The sequence below is a fragment of the Bison bison genome, unplaced genomic scaffold (genome assembly GCF_000754665.1).
Source record: "Bison bison bison isolate TAMUID 2011002044 unplaced genomic scaffold, Bison_UMD1.0 scf7180017864260, whole genome shotgun sequence".
In the NCBI taxonomy this organism is placed as follows: Eukaryota; Metazoa; Chordata; class Mammalia; order Artiodactyla; family Bovidae; genus Bison; species Bison bison.
In genome coordinates, this window is record NW_011494832.1 from 2,504,142 (window position 1) to 2,515,471 (window position 11,330).

The 11,330-nt window shown below is 35.9% G+C and overlaps 1 protein-coding gene across 1 annotated transcript in view; it reads right to left on the reverse strand.

The window, feature by feature from the left end:
• Positions 1 to 11,330, reverse strand: part of MAGI2 (membrane associated guanylate kinase, WW and PDZ domain containing 2) — a 1,467,824-nt gene that overhangs the window by 1,057,380 nt on the left and 399,114 nt on the right. The window contains 1 exon segment of the mRNA XM_010848097.1: positions 729 to 845. Coding sequence (XP_010846399.1) covers positions 729 to 845 — 117 coding nt within the window.

Consider the following 11,330-nt stretch of genomic DNA (forward strand, 5'->3'; position numbering starts at 1 on the left):
AAACTGACTTTGATACCTATTTATAACCTATTATCTGGCTTGAAAAGTCCTTGGGTTGTCCTAAAGTAAACAGAAGATTATCAAATTAACTGAAGCAGGTACTAAAAAGTTGATTTGTGAAGTTTATCATTTTACCAATTCCTCTCTTTTGAAGTAGCACCTCCTCATAATCAGGGATGGTTGTGAATTTCTGTAGGCTATGTACAAGACATTTCTGCCCAGCACTCAATGTCATCACTTTCTCAGAGTTACAGAACATTTTTTACTTTCCAATGCATTATTTCCTTTTAACTTGTAAGACCTCTCTGCTGCAAACTGATGATGATATTGGCAGTTACTGTGTAGATTCTAACTACAAAATAGCTTGTTCAACTAATGAATTGAATTTGCATTCTTTGTCTCCCTGTGTGGAGTTCTACCCAAAACACTGAAATCTTCAACATCATGGACTAGAACTAATATTTCTCAATATCAACTTGAGAAGTAAGTTAGGTTTTATAGCTTGAAAATCACAAGTCTCTTCTGGATCTGACATCATCATAAATCACACAACTGCAGTTATAAGCTTTTGCACTTATAACTTCCATATCTCAAATAAATTGTCTACTCCAAAAGTCTATCATTTAAAAAATCAGTGAAATTTAACTTCTCTTTTAAATTAAACAATAAATATATAACTGAACATTTATCTGTTACTATAGTAAAAAATAACACCGCCTGTTACTCACATGGCACCGTACGGAGGTAGAGGTTGTCACGAATGATTTGCTGAAGTTCATGGTCCACAGACCCCTTCTGAAATCGTAAGTTGAGGTAGTGACGAAGATCCTTATCAACAATTCCTCCTAGAATGATACAATTGGAAAATAAGTATGTAATTTGATTCTATCATAAACATACTCATTTAAAACTTGCATTATTTCACATTGCTCTTTTGACATTCCGAAACATTTATCACCCATACTAAAAAAAGATAACATTTGCTAAGATAATAATTATCCACCAAGTCAGTGCTCAGTGTTATACATGTACTCTTTCATTTTTCATTTAGAATGAAGTCTGTATTACAGCAAAAGGCACATATCACTCTTGAACTGAATATATACGAAATGTCATAGTATATCTCATTGCACGGCTAAAAAACTTTTTGACTTTTTTAACTTCCCACATTCCCTTTCCCCCAGTCTTTCTGTTTATACATTTGACTACTCTACATAACTTATACAAGAGAAATCTATGTTATTTGCCCTTTTGAGACTGGCTTGTTTCACTCAGTATGTCTTCAAGTTTTGAAAAGATTTTTAAGTTATTTAAAGTTAGTTACTCTGGATTTGGATAAGTAGGGTGATATAAAAAGTTAAAAAAAAAGAATTAGACCAATATTAATGTTTTACTATATTTATAAATGGAATAAAAGTAATGCATCTCTTGTATAAAATATGAATAGATGTTTTTTAACTATAATGTTTGAAAGATTTTAAGTATTTTTAGAGTTTATTATTAGTATAGAAGTAATTTTGAGTATCAGTTCAGTCCAGTCGCTCAGTTGTGTCCGACTCTTTGTGACCCCATGAACCTCAGCATGCCAGGCCTCCCTGTCCATCACCAACTCCCGGAGTCCACCCAAACCCATGTCCATTGTGTCCGTGATGCCATCCAACCATCTCATCCTCTGTCATCCCCTTCTCCTCCTGCCCTCAATCTTTCCCAGCATTAGGGTCTTTTCCAATGAGTCAGCTCTTCGCATTAGGTGGCCAAAGTATTGAAGTTTCAGCTTCAACATCAGTCCTTCCAATGAACATCCAGGACTGATCTCCTTTAGGATGGACTGATTGGATTTCCTTACATCAAACAAGCTGGGAATTAGGTAAGGAAACCAATACTGTGAATTTATCATAGATTATTTTCATGTTTAAAAATAATTATGTTAAATTATGAAGATTTATCTAATGAAGGCCTTTGTTTTTCTAATACTTGGAAGAATGAATTATAAATAAAAATATCTATAAAATATAAATAAGAATTTCTAAAACCCTGATCTTTTCAAACATATTAGGGTAATTTAGCCAAGACAAAAAATTAAAGACAGAGGAAACAGGACATCTGTGATAGAAGGAAATGGCAACCCATGCCAATATTCTTCACTAGGAAACTCCAAGGACAGAGGAGTCTAGTGGGCTACAGTTCATGGGGTTGCAAGAGTTGCATGTGACTTGGTGACTAAGCCACCACCTTCATAATAGTTACAAAAATCACATTCTCTTCAAATCCTTTGAATCTCAAAATTACAATTCATTAACAATCTCTTTGCACCACCATGACCACATAAAACATTATGTGAGTGTACATATATGCAACACAAACACCTTTTACACAAACAGTAAATATACTTGAAAACTATATATTGCTACATTTCTGAAGTTTTCAAATTTATTGTTTCAGTTGCCTCTAATCTGCTGGCACAGTCTGAGCAAGATGCCATACAAAATAGTATTTTTAACTGAACTATCAAAATTCCTACTCGTCAGTGTTTCTCATATATTTTAGTCAGTAGTCTCAATTTATTTTTCTACCCAATATGATAGCAGAAAACAAATGACAGGAAAACATATTGCTTATAAAATGCACATAAATATTACATCCAGAATGCTTGCATATATTATTTTCCAAATTCAAAATCATTTTTTTCAATCAAAATCGTGGAGCAATCAGAAATGAAGGTAACTGGAAACCACCATCACAATATCAATTATCTATTGTTTATATCTCCAAATGCCCTGAATTTCTGTAGGTCTTGGACTTACTGACATCACGCTGAATTAATTAAAACAACATATCTGAAATTCTGTTTTGCTTCCTTGGTCTTTCATAGTCAGAAGAACATGTCTACCCTTGCTAATTCAATACAGCTGTTGAGCAATCACCATTCTTGACTCTTTTCAACTCTCTTCTGCCTAGTTATGAATCTAGAGGTCTTTCAGCAACTGTTCTTCTCTTCTCTTTTCTTTCTGTCTAATATGGGCATGTGGAATGTGTGGGGCATTGGAAAAGACCCTGATGCTGGGAAACACTGAGGGTGGGAGGTAAAGGGAATGACAGAGGATGAGATGGTTGGATGGCATCACCGACTCAATGGACGTGAGTTGAGTAAACTCTGGGAGTTGGTCATGGACAGGGAGGCCTGGCCTGCTGCAGTCCATGGGGTTGCAAAGAGTTGGACACGACTGAATGATGAACTGAACCAAATATGTGGGGCATGTAAAGTGATGAGATCCTTTCTGGCAGCCTGGGAAAATGCTAACTGAAGAACAACAGATGTAGTCTGTCCACTAAAGTAGGTTAGAATCATTCGCCTAATATAACATGGATAAACTCACATTTTGTAGTCCAAGACGAGTCTTGGCTTCTGAAAATACATTATCAATTTAAACCAGTTCTTCTACTACAAAAGTACCACGTTAGCACTCACAACTAAAGAACCTCTTGATTAAGGTGAAAGACCACGGTGAAAAAGCTGGCTTAAAACTAAACATTCAAAAAACTAAGATCATGGACTCCGGTCCCATTACTTCATGGCAAATACATGGGGAAACAAGGGAAACAGTGAAAGACTTTATTTTCTTGGGCTTCAAAATCCCTGCGGATGGTAATTGCAGTTATGAAATTAAAAGATGCATCCTCCTTGGAAGAAAAGCTATGACAAACCTAGCAGCGTATTCAAAAGCAGAGACATCACTTTCCCAACAAAGGCCAGTATAGTCAAAACTATGGTTTTTCCAATAACAATGCACAGATGTGAGAGTTGGAACATAAAGAAGGGTGAGTGCTGAAGAATTGATGCTTTTGAACTGTGGTGCTGGAGAAGACTCTTGAGAGTCCCTTGGACAGCAAGGATATCAAACCACTCAATCCTAAAGGAAATAAACCCTGACTATTCATTGGAAGGACTGATGCTGAAGCTTCAATACTTTGGTCACCTGATAGGAAGAGCCAACTCATTGGAAAAGACACTGATGCTGGGAAAGATTGAGGGCAGGAGGAGAAGGGGGCAACAGTGAATAAGACGGTTGGATGGCATCACCAACTCAACGGATATGAGTTTGAGCAAACTCTGGGAGATAGTGAAGGGCAGGGAAGCCTGGTATGCTGTAGTCTACAGGGTCGCAAAGAGTCAGACACAACTGAGCAACTGAACAACAACAAGTTGTCTCAAAATTTACTTACCTAAGAAAACAATAACAAAAATGGTTGTCTATTCATTCAGGGACTGGCTCTATCTTTTTTTTCCATGGAAAAATCTGCAGAAGTTTCTGAGAATTAATATAAATTTTCTTCCATTAACTAAAATGAATTGTCACATTTGTTTTGGAAGGGCTTTCTTGGCCTCATATTTCACTAATACTTTATCATCCTTCACAATTTATCATAGCATCTTTCAGATAAGGCAATTTTATTGGTATTTACCCACTATCCTTATTATGAAAAATTCTGCTGGTTGCCTACCCAATATTTTGTCTATTCTTTTTTATTTAGAACCAGTTTAGTTTCAGGCCTATCACATGGATTTTAGACCCAGAACATGGATCCATGGATCTAGTCCCCTACCTCCTGAGCTGCCCTTGCAACTTCCAGCATCTCTGTCCTGGCCATTGAGACCTAACACAGAAGGAGGGGCTTTCTTTATTCATTAAACTAAAACTTATATCTGATATCAAGACCCTTTGCATCCATTTCATTTTGGCTAGACTGGGTATTCCTGTTTGGGACTTACATGGACTCTTCGCTCTCTGGTAGACTTGATATTCTGATCACAAACCACAAAGAGAGCTGGACAAGGGAAAAATCCAACATGCTAAGGCCACTGTAGTAAAAGTTAGAAACAGCCTGGGTCTTTAATGGCTTCACTGAGCAGCTAAAATATCATTAACTACATAGTTTAGAATATTGTGTCATAAGAGAAAAAGTAAATACTCATTTCTTTATTATGGTTTTGGTTATCTGCAATTATACATGATCCCAATCAATAAACTGCATGAATAGAAAAGTTTTGTATACATATGTATACATAAAATACATACACTTTTAAAGGCATCTTTTTTATTAGACATTTCAATTAATGAAGGATTAAGCAATGGATATTGGGCAATGTCTGAGCTGAAAAATAGAGCCTGTATCTTAAGAGTATCTGATTTTAGGTATATAAGTAAACATTTTAAAGCAAACTAAAAAATAGAGTGCCATATACTGATTCTTAAGAAATGTTATATATAATGAAAATAAAAAATAATCTGCTATCTTATTTACCCTAGATATAATTTTTGGTTTTATTATTATCGTTTTTAGAGTTTCTGTTTTTTGTCAGGTCAAATCAATATGCACCTTAAAATTTTGTAAGCTAGGGAGAGTAATTCACTGATTAGGACAGTGCTGTGTGTGTATGAAGAAGAAGGTGGAGATGACTGTCAGGTAAGAAGGTGGAGATGACCGGCAAGTCAAAGTCTGGTTCATTCTGTCATTTATTCATCCTGTGCTTCAGCCAAATGAGCCTATTCTAACATTCTATTGACCTTACATTTCCTTCTCTATAACTCATTTTTTTCCTTTACACTCCATAAAATCCTGAAGTGGGCATTTGATTTTTGTTTGCACGTTTGTACTTTTGAAAGAATTGATGCTTTCAAACAGTTGTGCTGGAGAAGACTCTTGAGAGTTCTTTGGACTACAAGGAGATCAAACCAGTCAATCCTAAAAGAAATCAACCCTGAATATTCATTGGAAGGATTGATGCTGAAGCTGAAGCCCTGATACTGTGACCAACTGACGCGAAGATCCAACTCATTGGAAAAGACCCTGATGCTGGGAAAGACTGAAGACAAAAGAGGAAGGGAGCAGCAGAGGATGACATGGCAAGTTAGCATCACTGACTCAGTGGACATAAATTTGAGCAAACTCCAGGAGATAGTGGAGGACAGAGGACCCTGGCGTGCTATAGTCCACAGGGTCACAAAAACTTAGACACAACTTAGCGACTGAGCAACAGAAATGTTTTTGCTTTATCTTTATAATACCTTCTTCGGTAACAGCACCCTGATTTCACTTTTCAAGTTATGTATCTCTCATATTCTGTATAATGTGGTTAGACCTGTAGTAATTTTTCCCTGTTCTCTCTTATCCAATTAATGTTTCTTTTCTAGAAGTTGTCTTTTAAAATATGTTTATTTATTTATTCTTATTTATTTGGCTGTACCAGGTTTTAGCTGCAGTACATGGGATATTTAGTTGCAGCATGCAAAATCTCAGTTGCAGCATGTGGGCTCTAGCTCCCTGACCAAAGATTGAATCCTAGTCCCCTGTACTGAAAGCATGGAGTCTTAGCCACTGCACCACCAGGGAAGTCCCTAGAAGTTGTCTTTGTAAGTGGAGTTAGACAAGGATATGAATGCAAATGAATACATCCTGAAAGCAGCACCTTGAAAAGTCTACCCATCACTTTTGCTTCCAGGACATACAGAATTGCCCCTTTCCTCTGTTTTTCTAGTCAATTTCTCCCACTTTCCCTTTGTTGTTTTCTACTAAAGAAACATTGTGGATAAGAAAGCCTTCCCTCTGATACTACCGGTTTAATTCATATTCATTCTTCAGCTTAAAATTATCCTTGCCTTGGCATTCCTTGTGATCTTTTGGCCAGAAGTCTTCTTTGTTTTTTGAACTTCCATATCCTGGTGCCCTTTCTTAAACAACTTGTACATTCTAATACACCATAAAGTAACTAGTGGATCTGCCTTAAGTTATATATTAAACTCTAAGCTCGCTGGGACAGGGAATTTCCTAATTATTTGAGGTCTTATCCTCTCTCCTCACTTCAGTCTCTAAAGCAGTGCCTTCTTAATATATGAGACCCAGAAATGTTTGCTGAATAAAATCACAAATGCTATAGTGGACAGAATGCTAGATTAGAGATTTGGAAACTGAGTTTTAATTACCACTCCAACACTTACCCATTGAGTGGTCTTGCACAAATCCTTTAATCATTTCTGGGTCCCATTATTTGTGTCTATAAAAGGTGGGTCAGTTTTTACTGCTACAATGGAATACAATTAGACTGGGTGACTTAAACAACAAATAGCTGTTTCTCACAGTTCTGGAACCCAAGAAGTCCAAGATCAAAGAACTAGTGGGTTGAGAGTCTGCTGAGGGTATGCTTCCTGGTCTGCAGATGGCCCACTTCTCCCTGTATCCTCTTACCACTAAGAGAGAAACCAGGTCTCTAGTGTTTTGTTGTTTTTTTTTTATGTGGGTACATATTTCATTCATAAGAGGTCCATCTTCGTGAACTAATTACTTCACAAAGTCCCAATCTTTCATGATGAGAGCTTAGGATTTTGACCTTTGTAAGAGACACAAACATTCTACCAAAACAATATTTGTAGAACCAAATAAAGTTTCTGCTAGACCCAACTTCTATATTTTCATAAGCTATTTACTAAATATTTCTTATATTTTGTTTTTTTGGGCAATCAACAAAATTATTTTGTTAGTATAATTACAGATAACTAGTTATAGTCCATTAGAAATAAAGACATAGAAAACACAGTAGCATTATTTATAATTGCCAAGATATGGATGCAACCTAAGTACCCACCAACACACAAATGGATAAAGAAGACGTGGTGTGGTGTGGCGTAGTGTGGTGTGTGTGTGTAAAAAATGTAATACTGTGTGCTGTGCTGTGGTTAGTTGCTCAGTCATGTCCAACTCTTTGTGACACCAGAGACTGTACCCCGCCAGGCTCCTCTGTCTATGGGAATACTCCAGGCAAGAATATCGGCGTGGGTTGCCATGCCCTCCGCCAGGGGATTTTCCCAACCCAGGTCTCCTGCACTGCACACAAATTCTTTACCAGGGAAGCCCCAAATATAACACTATTCACCCATAAAAAAGAATTAAATTTTGCCATTTGCAGCAACATGAATGAAGGTAGAGATCATTATAGTAAGTGAAATATGTAAGGCAGAAAAAGACAAATACTGATAACATCACTTTTATGTGGAATCTAAAAAAATGCATCAAACTAATGATTATAACAACAAAGAAGCAGATTCAAAGATACAGAGAACAAACTAGTGGTTCCTAGTGGGAAGAAGGAAGTGAGGAGGGGCAATACAGGGGTGTAGGGTTAAGCAGTACACACTATTAGATATAAAACAAACTACAAGGATATATTGTACAACATAGGGAATATAGGCAATATTTTATAATAACTATACATGGAATACAATCTTTAAAAGTTGTGGATAACTCTATGCTTATAACATATAATATGAAATATCAAATATACTTCAATTTTTAAAAAAAGAGAACAAGGATAACTCCAATGGATAATTTCCATTTAACATTTTTTTTTAATCATCCAAATTGTCCAGGAAGCTAAGATCATCAACAGAAAATTGATTTCACATGTTGTCATTGTCAAACTAGTAGTAAAATAATCAAGTAAAGCAGTCTGTAAGGAATTGGAAGAAAGGGAAAAAAATATATCCATTTGCCTCAGGATATGTCTGTCCATGAATGACTGCAAGTTTATTTTATGCTAATTTATTAGATGGTGAGGAGGTTGAGGAGAAAGGAAAGTACAAGGCTTTGTTGCTATGTTCCTTTTTCAGGAATAGTTTCAGTTGACTCACCTCAAAAATGAATAAATAAATCACAGAAAGTTGTTTGGTTCTTTTAAGATCCACAGCCACACAGCAAGTAACAGACATATTTAATCCAGTCTACTGGGACAGGTTCCATCCCCTTTTTAGGTGAAAAATTGTGCTTTGGTTTCTGATGATCTAGAAAGCTATCTCATTTTCAGGTGACTAGAGTTTTGTACACAATTACTGAACACATTTGATCTATACTCATTTTTCTATAAATTATGAGCCAGTAAAATCATTCTTCCCCTAATAATTCTCCTTTGCCTATTTTAAAGAGAAGCAAAAATATAAGGCCCTTGATAACTCATTGCCAATGTCATGGTTAATTATTTTTCATAGTAAAAAACATTTAGGTATATGAATAATTGTAACCCTTCCATGCTTTAATCACAATATTAGAGAGTTCAGTCAATCTTTTAATCATGATTTAATACCTTTGTGTGTGTTTTTTCTTCAAAATTTCAGTAGTATCACATATTTTGTATAAGAAATGCAAAAATAAAAAAGACGAAAATATATTAAACGGTTGCAGATCATTAGGAGATTCAAAACTAGAGAGAATAACTGGTATTTCAGAAAAAAATGAAAGAGAATTATAAGCGGCTTACAATATTCTCCAGTTCTATTGAAAATGGCTTTGTTTTTAATCATTTCCTTCCCCCCACTATAGTACAGATGGGATATTGAGTTTCATTTTTCATTGTTAGTCTCAGTCTCAAAGTAAATATTAAAGTTGTTCTTATAATTATGATTATAAGTTCCCATGGGGAAGGGAAAACGAATATTCACTCTTTTCCTGGCATTGCGCTAGGTGTTGTACATGCATTACTGAAAATTTTACAATGAAGAAATGTAAAGGACAGGATATACCTGAAAGCAAACTCAGGTGCATCTAAATTTTCTATAATACCTCAAGACGGCTAGTTTCATCTAGGAACAGGGCATTATCTACTGATTTCCTGGACTTGCCAAATTCATTTTTTTTTCTTTTAAAAAAATTTTTATTTTTAATTGGAGCCTAATTGCTTTACAATGTTGTGTTGGTTTCTGGTGTACAACAATATGAATCAGCTACAAGGATACATATATCTCCTCCCTGTTGAGCCTCCTTTCTCTCCATCCCACCTCTCTAAACCATCACAGAGCACCAGGCTGAGCTCCCTGTGTTATACAGCAATTTCCCAGTAGCCATTTATTTTACAAACGAGTAATGTATATATTTCACAGCTGTCTTTCACAAACCTAGAGAATGGACTAGGGGACACAGTGAGGGAAGGAGAGATTGGGATGAACTGAGAAAGTAGACTTGTGTAACTCTTAAATGTTAGATGTTCTTTATAAAAAGCAAGATTCAACTAATAAAAAAGAAAAAAAAAAAAAGACACGTGACCAAAAATGAATCTCACCTAAATTCAATTTATAAACCAGAAGTTATACCACTGTAAATTACTAATAAAACATTTGTTAGGATAGTTATGTGTGGATTTGAAACCACTGAAGTTTAATAAACTGTGGAAGTATTAGTTGCTCAGTTGTGGCCAACTCTTTGTGACCCCATGGGCAAAGAAGGCCACCAGGCTCTTCTGTCCATTGAATTCTCCAGGCAAGAATACTGGTCAGTTGCCCTTCCCTTCTGCAGGGGATCTTTCTGACCCAGGGAATGAACCCAGGTCTTCTGCATTGTAGGCAGATTCTTTACCTGAGCCACCAGGGAACCCCGAAGCTCTTAAGTTTCTACATAAAATTGTTAAGGTCAAAAAAAGAAACTATTGTTCAAAACATAAATTAGCAGGCAGTTTACTTTTTTAAATTTAGGATCTTAGTTTACTGTCTTTTAAACTTTCTTTTAAAACTGAAGTGTAATTTTTTTTTAATGCAGTGATAAAATATCACAAGTGTTTCATTCTTAGAAAATCCAATTTAAGAATTTAGCCACATTAATTTTAAAAAGTACAGAATAAACTCATACAAGGTACACATTCATTTATAATATAAAACTAAAAGGGAACATGTGAATAGTATTTTAAAAACTATTTATGATCCTAATTAGTTTAATATTAGTAAGATAGCCACAAGTTAACTAAAAATTAAATATAGTCATATATTTAAATCATATTTTTAAATAGGTCATCAGTTAGTTCAGTTGCTCAGAGGTGTCGGACTCTGCAACCCCATGGACTGGAGCATGCCAGGCCTCCCTATCCATTACTAAATCCCGGAGTTCACTCAAACTCATGTCCATTGAGTCGGTGATATCATCCAACCATCTCTTCCTCTGTCGTCCCCTTCTCCTCCTGCCTTCAATCTTTCCCAGCATCAGGGTCTTTTCAAATGAGTCAGCTCTTCGTTTTAGGTGGCCAAAGTATTAAGAGTTTCGCCAAAGTATTAAGAGTTTCAGCTTCAACATCAGCTCCTTCTTCCAAGTAACAAGTGTCTTTTAATTTCATGGATGCATTCACCATCTGTAGTGATTTTGGAGCCCCCCAAAATAAAGTCAGCCACTGTTTCCAATGTTTCCCCATCTATTTGCAATGAAGTGATGGGACCAGATGCCATGATCTTTGTTTTCTGAATGTTGAGCTTTAAGCCAACTTTTTCACTCTCCTCTTTCACTTTCATCAAGAGGCTCTT